General features: G+C 35.5%; 1 protein-coding gene across 1 annotated transcript in view; it reads left to right on the forward strand.

Moving 5' to 3' along the window:
• Positions 1-15487, forward strand: part of COL24A1 (collagen type XXIV alpha 1 chain) — a 350400-nt gene that overhangs the window by 324340 nt on the left and 10573 nt on the right. Inside the window, exons 53-56 of the mRNA XM_070467179.1 lie at positions 6913-6948; positions 7051-7077; positions 13394-13459; positions 14085-14253. Of these exons, the coding sequence (XP_070323280.1) occupies positions 6913-6948; positions 7051-7077; positions 13394-13459; positions 14085-14253 (298 nt within the window). The remainder of the gene's footprint in view (positions 1-6912; positions 6949-7050; positions 7078-13393; positions 13460-14084; positions 14254-15487) is intronic.

Here is a 15487-nt window from a genome sequence, read left to right on the forward strand (position 1 = left end):
AGAATTATCTTACCCCCGGTTTGAAAAACAAGAGGATGTTTTAAGCATTATAAGGAAAAAACTAAGTTATGGGGAAATATGTCCTAAATATTAAAAAATTAAGAATTTGAGCATTGTTGATCTTCAGTTTCACAGTGGTGTCCAACTCTTTGTGACCCCATGGACTGCAGCATGCCAGGCTTCCCTGTCCATCACCAACCCCCAGGGCTTGCTCAAACTCATGTCCATTAAGTCAGTGATGCCATCCAACCATCTCTTCTTCTATGGTCCCCTTCTCCTCCTGCCTTCAATCTTTCCCAGCCTCAGAGTCTTTTCTAATAAGTCAGCTCTTCACACTAAGTGGCCAAAGTATTGAAGCTTCAGTTCAGCATCAGCCCTTACAATGAATATTCAGAATTGATTTCCTTCAGGATTGACTGGTTTGATCTCCTTGTAGTCCATGGAACTCTCAAGAATCTTCTCCAACACCACAGTTCAAAAGCATCAGTTCTTCAGCACTCAGCCTTCTTTATATGGTCCAATCTCACATCCGTATGTGACTACTGGAAAAATCATAGCTTTGACTGTACAAACCTTTGTTGGCAAAGTAATGTCTGTTTTTTAATATGTTGTCTAGGTTTTTCACGCCTTTTCTTCCAAGGAGCAAGCATCTTTTAATTTCATGGCTGCAGTCACCATCTGTAGTGATTTTGGAGCCCCCAAAAATAAAGTCTGCCACTATTTCCATTGTTTCCCCATCTATTTGCCATGAAGTGATGGGACCAGATGCCATGATCTTCATTTTTTGAATGTTGAGTGTTAAGCCAGCTTTTCCACTCTCCTCTTTTACCTTCATCAAGAGGCTCTTTAATTTCTTTTCACTTTCTGCTGTAAGAGTGGAGTCATCTGCCTATCTATGTATTGCTATTTCTCACGGCAGTCTTGATTCCAGCTTGTGTTTCATCCAGCCCAGCATTTCACATGATGTACTCTGCATATAAAGTTAAATAAGAAGGGTGACAATATACAGCCTTGACATATTCCTTTCCCAATTTTGAACCAGTCCATTGTTCCATGTCCGGTTTTAACTGTTGCTTCTTGACCTGCATACAGGCTTCTCAGGAGGCAGATAAAGTGGTCTGATATTCTCATCTCTTCCAGTTTGTTGTGATCCACACAGTCAAAGACTTTAGCGTAGTCAATGAAGCAGACGTGAGGTGTTTTTCTGGAACTGTCTTGCTTTTTCTGTGATCCAACAGATATTGGCAATTTGATCTCTGGTTCCTCTGACTTTTCTAAATCCAGCTTGAACATCTGCAAGTTCTCAGTTCAGGGTTCACACACTGTTGAAGCCTAACTTGGAGGATTCTGAGCATTATTTTGCTAGTGTGTGAGATGAGTACAACTGTACAGTAGTTTGAGCATTCTTTGGTGTTGCCTTTCTTTGGGATTGGAATGAAAACTGACTTTTTCCAGTCCTGTGGCCACTGCTGAATTTTCCAAATTTGCTGGCATATTGAGTACAGAACTTTCACAGCATCATATTTTAGGATTTGAAATAGCTCAGCTAGAATACCATCACCTCCACTAGCTGTTTTCTGCAAAGATGTTTCCTAAGGCCCACTTGACTTCACATTTCAGGATGCCTGGCTCTAGGTGAGTGAGTACACCATCGCAGTTATCCGGGTCATTAGGATCTCTTTTGTATAGTTCTTCTCTGTATTCTTGCCACCTCTTCTTAATATCTTCTGCTTGTGTTAGGTTCATACCAATTCTGTCCTTTATTGTGCCCATCTTTGCATGAAATGTTCCCTTGGTATCTCTAATTTTCTTGACAAAATCTCTAGTCTTTCCTGTTCTATTGTTTTCCTATATTTCTTTGCATTGATCATTTAGGAAGGCTTTCTTATCTCTCTTGTTCTTTGCAACTCTGCATTCAGATCACTGTATTTTTCATTTTCTTCTTTGCCTTTTGCTTCTCTTCTTTTCTCAGCTATTTGTAAGGACTCCTCAGATAACCATTTTCCCTTTTTGTATTACTTCTTCTTGGGGATGGTTGCGATCACTGCCTACTGTACAATGTTATGAACCTCCATCCATAGCTCTTCAGGCACTCTGTCTATCAGATCTAATCCCTTGAATCTGTTACTTCCACTGTATAGTCATAAGGGATTTGATTTAGGTCATACCTGAATGGTCTAGTGGTTTTCCCTACTTTTTTCAATTTAAGTCTGAATTTGGCATGATCTGAGCCACAGTCAGCTCCTGGTCTTGTTTTGGTTAACTATATAGAGTTTCTCCATCTTCGGCTGCAAAAAACATAATCAGTCTGATTTCTGTATTGACTATCTTTTGATGTCAGTGTGTATAGTTGTCTCTTGTGTTGTTGGAAGATGTTTGCCATGACCAGTGAGTTCTCTTGGCAAAACTCTGTTAGCCTTTGCCCTGCTTCATTTTGTACTCCAAGGCCAAACCTGCCTGATATTTGAAGCATATATGTATATGATTCTTTTTAAAATTCATAGAATGTATAATTTATTCAAATTAAAAATTATCAAACTTTTAATTCAAGTACACACTCTCCTTACATTCACACAGATGTCAAAATTAAAGTTCCCAATTTGTATACATATGTGAATTCTTTCTCCAGATACAAAACATTAAGAACAAAATTGATAAAAAGCTTGAAAAATCACAATTCTAAAGTGAATCTTGGAGATTATCTTTACCAAACCTACTATCTTACAGTTGAGATATTCTAGATCCAAATGTACAACAACTCCCTCAGGTACGCTAATTAGGTACACAGAGCTCAGTTCTCCCAAATCCCGTGCTTTTCTATTAATCATAGTACCTGTCAGAAAATAAGGGTCAGGGGCAGCTTGTGTAAGGAAAATGGTATGTACACACCTTCCACCTACATTAAGAGCGGCCTGGCCACCCACATACAGATTCCATATGAATGGATTCCTGATATGCAGTTATTTCGCTATGTATTATAATTCACTCATTCCATCTTAACTACACTGCTGTCTAATAATTGTTGTTGTTTAGTCGCTAAGTCCTGTCCAACTCTTTTGCAGCTCCACAGACAGTAGCCCACTAGGCTCCTCTGTCCATAGGATTTCCCAGGCAAGAATACTGGAGTGGGCTGCCATTTCCTTCTCCAACTGTCTAATAGTCTTATTTAATATTTTTCAACTCCTAATTAAACCCACTAAACCAGTGGTTCTCAACCAGGAACCATATTGCACCTCTACCCATAAGACATTTGGCAATGTGTGGAGACATTTTTGTCACAACTGCAGAAAAGAGAGAGTTGCAAGTGGTGTCTATTGTGTGGAGACCACTGATGCTGCTAAACATCCTATCAGTCAGGTTTCTGTATTTAAATGAGGAAAGAGAAGCTCTCTCTATCTAGGCTAGCCTAAAGGAAAGATGATCCTGAAACAAAATCAAGACTGCATTTTCATAAAGGCAAAATCTAACATGCTGAGGTTTAAGGACATACACTTACCAGTATTTTTCAAGTTTAATGAAAAAGAATGTTACTTTTGAAGGATCATATGGGATTAAATGGAGAGGGAATTTATTTTCAAAGGTAGTGCTTTCACTATAGCCAAATAACGTCCATAATTATTCACATTAATTTGGTTTTTCTTATAGGAAATTAACATAGACAATTGTAGTTTTATTATAAACTGTATGATAACCTTCTTTACATACTTATTTACATAATATCTAGAGAAAGTGAGTCACTTTTCCTTAGTAGTGGGTTAGGTAAAAGAATGAAATAAACTAATAAATATTTTATTGTTGGAATAATAGTTTGTTTTACTTGGCCTTATTCTGTGCACTTATTTCATTGGGGTTGTCCTGCCCTGTCTTGTTTAGTTTGAATTTATTTCATTTTGTCATATTTGTGGTGATCTGACTTGTTCTAGATAACAAGCTCAGTAAAAATAGTTTCTTCCTTCTATGACAAAAAGCTTTTTCAAAGATAAGATAGATATTTTGTACTTAACCTTCAGTGCAATTTTCCAAATGTCAGAAATATGCTAAGTAGGGTAAAAAGTTTATTTTTACAATGTTGATCCAAAATGGAGAAACTTACATAGCCAGCTTCACTCTGAACCTCTGTATATTTAAAAGGCTATGTCCAACATAAAATTTCTCTAACTTATCATTCTGCTTCTGGGGTAAAAGTTTTATGCATTTTCTGCTTTAAATTGTAATCATAAACCATGCAAACTAGGAAATGCCCAACAGACATGGTGTTGGAGTACTCTATCCTTTTTAAGTTAGTATGTGTTCTTTGTTCTTCTTGTCAAAGTATATTTAGAATTGACAACTTTGGCATAAAAGATACTTAATCAAGCATAGTATCAAGATTATCCAAAACTCAGTTGAGGATAAATTTTGCTTTGTCATCTTTTAACCATAATCTGAATTTGAATCAATGTAGTTTTAACATTCAGTTGACCATCAAGTAAGTTAAATTTTGAGCATTCTTTACAGTGATTACTATTGTTCATTTTGAAAAATGTCAGCATAACTTTTCATATTTTACTATATACCAAATTATATTAGTTTAGAAAATAGAATAGTTAAATGTTTAACTATTTTTAATTTCTAAACTAATACTAGTTAATTTTAACATCATTCGTTAACTATCTTTGAATACCTACTGTGTATCAGGCAGTGTTCCTGTTCTAGAAAATTAAAGGGTGGTCACCTCTTGATGAAAGTGAAAGAGGAGAGTGGAAAGGTTGGCTTAAAGCTCAACATTCAGAAAACTAAGATCATGGCATCTGGTCCCATCACTTCATGGGAAATAGATGGGGAAACAGTGGAAGCAGTATCAGACTTTATTTTTCTGGGCTCCAAAATCACTGCAGATGGTGATTGCAGCCATGAAATTAAAAGATGCTTACTCCTTGGAAGGAAAGTTATGACCAACCTAGACAGCATATTTAAAAGCAGAGACATTACTTTGCCAACAAAGGTCCATCTAGTCAAGGCTATGGTTTTTCCAGTGGTCATGTATGGATGTGAGAGTTGGACTGTAAAGAAAGCTGAGTGCTGAAAAATTGATGCTTTTGAACTGTGGTGTTGGAGAAGACTCTTGAGGGTCCCTTGGACTGCAAGGAGATCCAACCAGTCCATCCTAAAGGAGATCAGTCCTGGATGTTCATTGGAAGGACTGATGCTGAAGCTGAAACTCCAATACTTTGGCCATCTCATGCGAAGAGTTGACTCATTGGAAAAGACCCTGATGCTGGGAGGGATTGGGGGCAAGAGGAGAAGGGGACAGAGGATGAGATGGCTGGATGGCATCACCGAAAGCTGAGCATAGAAGAATTGATGCTTTTGAACTGTGGTAGTCCCTTGGACTGAACTGAACTGAAGACACTTTTAAAGGTCCACAGGAATGCATAAGTGGTTAGTTGAAGAGGAGGAAGGTGTCAAGGTGGGTAGAGAGTTTTAAACAAGTATTGGAAGAGGAATGGTGATTAAATAGAAAATGGAAGGAGGAGCATTCCTGATCAAGGAAATAGTATATGCAAAAGAATGCATGTGTGATAGAACTTGGATTATTCAGAGATCCACAAGTAGTTGGTTATAGATGGAGTGTAGGATGTGTTGAGGAGAGTAAGTGGAAGTAAGTTCCAGAAAAAATAAGTTCTTGAAAAGGCAGGGGTGCACATTGACTAAGAACATGTACTTTTGTATTTAATTGATAAGAAATTTATACTTTATTCACTAAGCAGTAAAAAGCCATTGGATGATTTTAATTAAACAATGATATATTTAGATTTCTATTTTATAAGTAGAATGTAGTTAGCATAGTAGAAAGGAAAAAGTCAGGAAGTCAAACTAGTCACTTGATCTTAGCTAGGGCTTCTATAACTAATTGCCATGGGCTAGATGGCTTAAACAACAAACGTTATTTTTCATTGTTCTGGAGACTGGGAAATCCAAGATCACGGTGCTAACAGATTCAATGTCTAGTGAAGGTTCTCCACCTGGTTTGCAGATAGCTACCTTCTTACTACAGCCTCACATGTAGGGAAAGATCATCTCTCCATTTTCTCTCTTTATAAGGGCACTGCAATTCACAGAGGTTCCACATGATTTAATTAGCTCCAAAAGACCCCCACCTTTAAACATCATCACACTGGAGACTAGGGCTTCCATGTATGAATGTAGGAGGGACACAAACATAGTCCATAGTGTGATCAGCACTAAACCAAGACATTTACTGTAAGGATGGAGTAGTAGTCTTTGGAAAAGATTTGGGGGTCACATCAAGAGTAGTGGGTTATAGTTAGATGTTGAAGGAAAAGGAGATGTCTAAGGATACTGGACTTCCTGGTGGCTCAGACAGTAAAGAATCTGCCTGCAATGCAGGAGACCCAGGTTCAATTCCTGGGTTGGGAAGATCCCCTGGAGAAGGGAATGACTAACCACTCCAGTATTCTTGTCTGGAGAATTCCATTGACAGATGAGCCTGGTGGGCTATAGTCCATGGGGTCGCAAAGAGTCAGACATGACTGAACGACTAACATTTTCACTTTTTCACAAGAACATTGAAGTTCCTTTTTTTTACCATTAGGTGAATGGTAGATAGAAATAACATGGAAAACATAGTTGTAATTAAAATTTTTAAATTTTACATTTCTCAGTTTAAAATTAATAAGTTTGGTTTCTAGTAATATCAACAAAACATGAGAGTATATATACAACTTGTTCATGAATGTGGGTGATAGCTGAATTCAAGAACATACAACCTCAAAATACTAAAATAACTTTGAATCTTATCACTTGCCTTGTACAAAAAGGCAATGATAACAGTTGAATCTTAGTAGTTTTGTTTATATCAAACAAAAATTATAATGTATACATACTGTGTTTTGTCTCCATTTCTCCTAGGGTCCTCAAGGACCAAGAGGTCAACCAGGGCCTCCAGTGAGTTTATTTACATGTATATCTGTTTACCATTGATGTTTATGTGCCTGCTTGGTTTGAGATATCTACTAAGTACTTAATTTTTTTTTTTTTGTACTATAGGGTCCACCTGGAGCACCGGGCCCAAGAGTAAGTCTTCTTGATTTTGTTCATTTTACCTTAGTATAATTTTTTTAAGCTTCTTCTATTAACTCTCTGTTAAAGGTATCCCTTTTGCCTACCTCTGTTCTTTTTGTTAATCTGATATAGAGTCTTTGCAACTCTAATAGAACTTTAAATCTGGGCTTCAGACTTTTTGTCTATAACATAGGATGGTATATATTACTTTTTTGGATGGATTTGAGTTTTAAATAAGTGCTCAGCACAATGTCTGACATAATTTATACTCACAGAATAAGAACTCCCTCTATTTCCTCCAGTTTCAGAATCCTCGCTCTCCTTCTTCAAACGTTGTTTTTTTGCCAATCAGAGTTCTCCACATTTTTAAGCTTTACATGAACGCTTCTCAGCTGCTGGTGGCTGTGGAAGCCCTCGGACTTCTCATGTATCAGTATTTGCTCGTGATTTTTTATAACCCCAAACTTGCTACTCCTATCTTTGAGGCAATACTTCTGTTGATTCATTATCAGCTATCATCTCCTGGCCTCAGTGTTTCAGAGTTATTTCTGTTATGTGTTGTATGCACTGTCGTACTTGGTAATATCTTTGTTTTCCCACTTCTTACAAGAGGTCTCCTGTCTTCAACCTCACCCATGCCCCATTCCTACAGAATTCTGGTCAAATGCAGCAGTCTTTGGTCTGATTTCCTGCCTAACCAAGATTCACTAATGGCTACACAGTTCAGACAAATGGCCAGTCCCATGCCTTCCAAGTCTTGCTCACATGCTTCTCTGCTTTGGATCTTTGAAATTTCTGGCTGGTGGATCACTGCTGTTCACTCCCAGCAGGTCAGGAACTGTTCGTTCCCCTCAGCTTTTCATCAGGACAAGGAAAAACTTTCAAGCCAAGTGCCACAGGAAGATTGTCTCCTTGGAAACAAGAGATCTATTTTTCTAAGACTTAAAAAAAAAATTATTCCCCCTTTCTGTCTGATGGGGATTGAAACCTTACTTGGCATGAACATCAGTGCAAATGTCTTTTTTAAAAAGATCTTTACTCTCTACTTCTCTGTTCTTCCTTTCCTCAATTGTCACAATGCATGGGTTAGAAAAGCTCTGATCAGTTGCCTTCTTACTTTATAATAACTTTGATATATCATAGGGGCCTTCCTAATAAAGAACAAATTGTAGAAAGATCATACATCAGTGGTAAATTAAAGGTGTTTAGTGAAAATGTTTACATTAAAGTGCCAGATTTGGGGTCACCATTTCCCTCTGTCACTTGGAAAATCCATGTGTTCCTATACAGCCAAAATGAATTAGAACTTGTGAGAGATTTTTGCTCTGAGAAAAATGTGTAACTTTGAGGAATTAGTAAGAGTATTAAATGAAAAAATATGTGTGCTATATACTGTGTTGTTACCTTAGCTTTGGTTTTATCTCCAAGAAATCATGCCAAATCCAATATCATGAAGCATTTCCCATATATTTTCTTCTAAGAGTTTTAGGGTTTTTGCTCTTACCTTTAATTATCTGACCCATTTTGAGTTAATTTTTGTTTATAAGTAAGAGGCTAACTTCATTGGGTTTCATGAGGATATCAAAATTTCCCAGCACAATTTGTTGACAGACTGTTCTTTATAGGGAATGGCCTTGACACCTTTCTCAAAAACTATTTAACCGTATGTGTGTTTATTCCTGCACTCTATTCCATTGGTCTGTGTGTCTATCTGTATGCCAGTACCACACTGTTTTGATTATTGTTAACTTTGTAGTAAGTTTTGAAATTGAACTATGAAACCTCCAACTTTGTTGTCCCTCTTCAAAATTGTTTGGGATATATACTCTATTTTATAGTTACTAATATAGTTATCTTTACCAGTCCTTATTTCTTCATGTGGATTCAAACTTCTGTCTTGTATCTTTTATTTCTGTCCAAAGGACTCCCTTTATTGTTTTTCTAGGAAGGGTTTTCTAGTGATAAATTACCTCAGCTTTTGTTTATATGGGCATGTCTTAATTTTTCCTTCATCTTGAAGGATAGTTTTACTGGATATAGAATTCTTGGTTGACAGTCTTTTTCTTTCAGCACTCCAAATATGTCATCCTACTGCCTTCTCACCTTTATGGTTTTTGATGAAAAATCCCATCCCTTGGATATGATGAGTCTCTTCTCTCTGCATTCAAGAGTCTCTGTTTTTAGCTTTCAACAGTTTGATTATGACGTGTTTAGGGGAATTCATTGAGCTTCTTGGATGCAGAAGTTAATATTTTTCATCAAATCTGGGACATTTTCAGCAATTATTTCTTGAAATATTCTTTCTGCCCCCTTTTTTCTGAGACTCCCATCATGCATACATTGGTATATTTTATGGTGTCTGTAGGTCTATGAGTCTATTCATTTTCTGTGTTAATTTTTCTTTTTACTCCTCTGACTGGATAATCTCAATAAACTGTTTTCAAGCTCACTGATTCTTTGCTGTCTACTGAAATCTACAGTTGAGCCTCTCGAGTAAATTTTGATTTCAGTTACTATTAACTTTCAACTGCAAAATTTATACTTAGTTCTTTTCTATAATTTCTATCTCCTTACATTTTTTATTTGGTAAGACATTTTTTCATGCTTTAGTTCTGTAGACATGATTTCCTTTAGTTCTTTGAATATATCTAAGATAGCTAATCAAAGTTTTGTCTACTACATTCAACACGTGGGCTTCCACAGGGACAATTTCCATTGATTGCTTGATTTTTCCCATGTATAGGAGTCACACTTTAATGTTACTAGGCATGGTCTGTCACTTTTTCTTGAAAACTGGACATTTAAATAATATAGAGTGGCATCTCTGAAAGTCAAATTCTTCACCCCAGCCTTAGTGTTTAGTATTGTTATTTGTTGTTTTTGTTATTTAGTGACTTTTCCTAATAAAGTCTGTATTCTTTGACATATGGGAACACTGAAGTCTCTACTCAGTTAGTTTAGTGGTCAGCTAAGGATTGAAGAGAGGTTTCCTTAAATGCCAGAACCAATGTTTCCCAGTTTTTGCCAAGGGTCTCTATGAGCATGTTGGAGCATCCCTTCAGTTCTCAGCCAGGCAGTTGACAACTGTACCCAAGTCTTAACTTCCTATTTTCACAGAACCTGAAGATGAGCCAGAGGAGAGAGCTTAGGACCTTCTTCTGTTTTTCTGATCATGTGTCCAGCCTTATGCATTTCCAGGAATATGTCAGACCAGAGCATTTCAGAATTTCTAAGGATATCTCATTCCCTGATTTTTGCCTGTTTGCCCCAACTGTTTTCTAATGTTTCCAGCAGCCACAAAGCTAAGCAATTCGATCTAAATTTTTTTTTAATATTCCTTAGGAAAGACTTTCTGCACTGAGTGAGCTCTGAGTCAGGTAAAATAAAGACAGTCTTGCAAGTGGTGTCTTTAAGGGAACCACCAGACAGGTCAAATAACATTTCACTGGAAAGGAGGCTTTGAAGCAACTCAGCCCCATTCTGCTCCCTCCTGTGGTTTCCAGGCTTCTTCTTTTCACTGCAATTGCAGGCTGTTGGTTTTCAAGGCTACCGCAGAGCTGGAAAGAGAGGCATGGGAATAGGGCAAATTAAAGCTCACTGCCCTTCCTAAAATTCAACTATTTTTCTGAAGTGAATGCTCCCCAGATTTACAGCAAGCATTTTGTTAATTTCTGTAATTCTGAAATACTTTATTCTGACATTCTTTTTTCCAGTTTTCTCGCTGCTTTTATAGAAGAGAGAATTCTGGGAGGTCATTATTCCACCATTTTTCCTGTCTCCTAAGTCTCTGATCTTCAGCACACATTTTTAAAATATTCTCTGTGATGAAATGGAAGAGCATATAGATCAGTTCTGCTGCATTGAAGTACAATGGTTGACTCAAAAGTGCTTGTGGAATCCAGTTGCAAGCTGAACTAGCTGCTTTTTTCATGGAACACCATTTTTACTTGTCAGAATGACAATTGTTTAAACATGAGTATTTGGCAGATATTTTCTTGGAAAATGAGTTAAGTGAGCCTATCATTTTAAGGAGAAAAACTGACAACTTGCTACCAATAATAAATTTCAAGCAACAGTAACAATTGAAAGCTTGCATATTACAAGTTTGACAACTTCCCAATAGTTCTGTTTTTCTGATGGGATTGGTAATGATGTTAATGAATGTAATCTTTTGATACAACATAATGAAATGTGTATTTGGAAGGACTGCATTATTTCATTAACCATTTTCCAATTAATTGAATCATGAATTTTTTTTAAAAATCATGATTTTTAACAAAGTAGGTAAATGATTGTTTTTAGAATCCATCTTTTAAGTTTGATAGACTAATAGATTTTAATATGAGTATAAATTTTATAGATAAGTTTTCAGACTTCACATTTCAACTAACCCTTAATTAACTCCCACTTGTCAAGTTGCGGTATAATATCAAAGAAGAATATCCACAATTATTTGAAAAGGCTACTAAAATATTTTCTTGCCAACTGCATATCTTCTTTAAGGCAAGATTTTCTTCATATAGTTCAGCTAAAATAACATTTTAACAGATCAAAAATAGAAGCAAATATGAGAATCTAGCTATTTCCTATTAATTCAGACATTAAAGAGAATACATAAGTATAAAACAGTGCCACTCTTCTTACAAATTTTTTAGTTTTCAAAAGTTAATTTTTCATTAAAAATATATTAACATGTAATATGTTTATCTAAAGGTAATTAACACAATTTAAAATTTTATATTTTAATTCATACTATGGTAAGTATCAAAAGCTATAATTCACATAAATAAAAGTTCTTTAAAGCCCTTAATAATATTTAAAAGTACAACAAGAGTCTTGAGTCAGAAGAGCCTGAGAACTGCTTATTGCTAGTTTTTCTATGATCAACGCTCTAATGACAAATAAAGGTGACTGTTGTTTCCTACTTAATTCAATTGCCCATATTTAGTGCCAATGTTTTTTTGTGACCCATGTCCAGAATCTGCCAATTCTCACAAACATGATGGTCAGAGTTAACTTGCACAGAATTTTTAATGCTAAAGTCTTTCTTCTTGAGTAGGCCATGCTTCTCTATCTCCAGGCCTTTGTGTTGGCTCCTCTGCCTAGAAAACTCTCCCACCCATTCTCCTAACAATTCATATTTATTCTTCAGATCCCAGTTCAAATATCACTACTTCTAGGAAGCCTATGCAGATCTATTCCTTCCAAGTCTCTTATGTCCTCCAGATTTGATTAAATAAGACTCTGTAATTTCTCTTATAGGTCCATGCACTGTTCTTTAATAGCACATATCCCAATTTGTAAATGTGTTATTTTTTAGATTATTTGATTGATGCCTTTATCGACCTCTAAACTTTAGCTCTACAAGGACAAGGTTGTTTTGTTTTGTATTATTTGCTTACCATTTTATCCTCAGTATGTGTTTGGCAGCATACATATGCAGAATGAGTCAAATATTTTCCAACATGAAAACCACATGTTGAGGCAAGGATGAGTATATTTTGTTGATTGTCCCATCATTTTAAATAGTTTTCCAAATTATCAACCATGAGTTATGGGAGATGTTGAAAAGAGTTTCTATTATATGGAATGCAAGTAAAAAGATATCTCAGCAGTACAATCATTCTGAAAGAAATCAGATGCTTGATTTGCTCACACATATGCCATTTCACAGAATTTTCTCCCAACTTATGCTTCTTAGTTTCCAAGCTTTTTAAAAAATAAAATATGAAAAGACTTTTTACTAATGGTTATTCTGGGTCTTTCTCTAAAAATAACTTTTAGTAAATGCTGGAGGAGATTGCATTCATGTATTATTTCTTTGGGGACTAATGACACATTTTCCAACTTCAGAAATTGTTTTCAAGACCGCAGAAGTATCAGATTAAACTAATGTGGTGACTACCTCAGGACAGTAATATTTTATTCTATTTTTCTTCCAAGAATGTAACTGTTAAAAATTACTACAGTTATTTATTCTTCACTTTACAATTTATTAATGGCAGTGATCATATTTCATCCTTCTTCCATGTGAGTAACTTTTGTGTATGTTTTCAGGCAGCAGAGACAAATAGTTTTTCATTTGTGAACTCTGGACTTTGGTCCTGTTTTAATTAGGAGACTTGAAATTTGGATGAAGGCAGCATATTGTCCTTTCAGATAGCTAGGCAATATTTGTGAGATCAGTCTAACCATAAGAGTTACAAACCCCTTTCAGATAATAAGTCTAGTATGCTTTAACAGCAGTGCTTTCAGAATTTATAGCCTTTACTTTAGAGCACTCAGTGTTGATCTTATTGCTAATCTCAAATGGTTTTGTTTTACACAGAAACAAATGGATATCAATGCTGCTATTCAAGCCTTGATTGAATCACATACTGCCCTACAGATGGAGGTAATATATTTGCCTTTATTTACATTGGCACACTCAATCTACAAATTAAACAAATATTTTTTCAGAGGCCAAAATGTGACTTTATCTTGAGGCCTGTATTTACAAGAGATTAAAAGTAATGAAACCATTTTTAAGGACAAAGAAAACAATTTTAATAAACAGAAATGCATGCATAAGATTTTTAAGGAAAACATTTAAAACAAAAATATTGTCAAAGGATTTTCAAAATAAGAATTTGGTATTACATTGACAATAGTTAAATGAAGTTAGCCATTTCTTAAAATGGCATCTATCATCACTATTCATTTTTCTTAACCTCTGTTTATTCATTATATATAGGTTTTTTTAAATTATGCAGTAGGGATAGTAATTGTTAAGTTTTATGTCAGCTTGAAAAGTAAATTTTGAAAGTGTGAATCTAAGCTCTTGTTAGGATCAAGATTAACAAAACACAAATATGTTTATAGTTAAATATAAACTGTTGTTTACATCCTACTCTCAATCACTGCACCCAATAGGAGTACACTTTTCTTCTGTCTTGATCTTTGTTGATCACTTGGGTTACATACTGGTAATGACTACTCTATGCTTCTTTGCTAATATGATTTTCATGATGACTTGGCAGAGCTACCAGAATACTGAAGTGACTTTAATTGACCACAGTGCAGAGATCTTCAAAACCTTGAACTATCTTAGCAATTTACTACACAGCATCAAGCATCCTCTTGGCACACGAGATAATCCAGCACAAATCTGCAAAGATTTGCTTAACTGTGAACACAAAGTATCAGACGGTAAGTTATTGGTTTCCTTAAACTGTGATATTTCATCATTTCAGTGTGTTTGAGATTTCAGGTATATTTATGCCAAATCTGGCAGAGGCATTTTAAGGTCATCAAGAACCAAATACGTACATCTTTAGGTAAATATGTTTTCTGATATCAAAGTATTCTTTTTAAGGTTTTGCTTTATAAAGATCTTTTACTACAAAATCTGACATATACCCAGATTTTCTTACACCATCTATGTCACTTGCTTATACTCTGTGCTTGGAATTCATGTTAAAAATAAAAATAGGAAAGGTTAACTTTTGAACTAACAGACAAATATTATCTGTCAGGACCACCAGAGTTGGCAACATGAAGAAAGAGATCATAGTTCCCCCCTCTACTACACTCCCTAAAATTAATTTTTACATAAAATGGAATTTAAATGCCTCATTTTGGAATTTGACTGTAAAGATGGAGGCTTGTCATACTTGGAATCTTATCCTCACATTGATACCTCAAAGTCCATTAGCCAGAGTTGCAAAAATAGAGCCATCAAGCAAAAGGTTTAAAGCAAGTGGAGGAGCCACTACTATCTGATGATCAACAGGGAAACCCTGTCTGCTACAATATGTCATTTAATTTTAATTTTGATGGGGTCTATATAGTCAGCTATACAATCAATGTAAGTAGTTATTTTTGGTAAAAACTCTAGTCCTAACATACAATGATACATATGCTGACTTGAAAATAAGTTATTTAATTCTGTAGGATGGACAGTAAGTTCATATTTTATTTTTATACACATGTGTTTACATACAGATATACATGTCTAAATACATATTTGTCTAGAAGCATCTTCCATTCTAGAAGTGTAGCAAAAATATTTGTTTTATTTATATTAATAAAATACTTCTATAGGTGTTTCCTGCCTTAGATTATCACAAAAACAAATAATATTTCTAGTTATAGCTGCCCTTCATAATAAAATTTGACTCTTTCCTATATTTGAGGGTATAAAAATGTAATTCTATAGAACTGAAAGAAACAAAGACATTATAGGACATATCAATTACTAAAATCTAATTCAAGATCTGCCTTCCTCATAGAAGAAACAGCTAAGTTGTGTGGCTTACAAGGTATCAGGAAAGTATGTATGCCCCAAAATACTTTCATCACTAGGAGATTGTAAGTGCAGTAGAAGAACACAAAACAACACGGAAGGGCGGGGGATATGATAGAAAGTAGGGTTAGGGGTGAA

Source organism: Odocoileus virginianus, chromosome 5, assembly GCF_023699985.2.
Source record: "Odocoileus virginianus isolate 20LAN1187 ecotype Illinois chromosome 5, Ovbor_1.2, whole genome shotgun sequence".
Classification (NCBI taxonomy): Eukaryota; Metazoa; Chordata; class Mammalia; order Artiodactyla; family Cervidae; genus Odocoileus; species Odocoileus virginianus.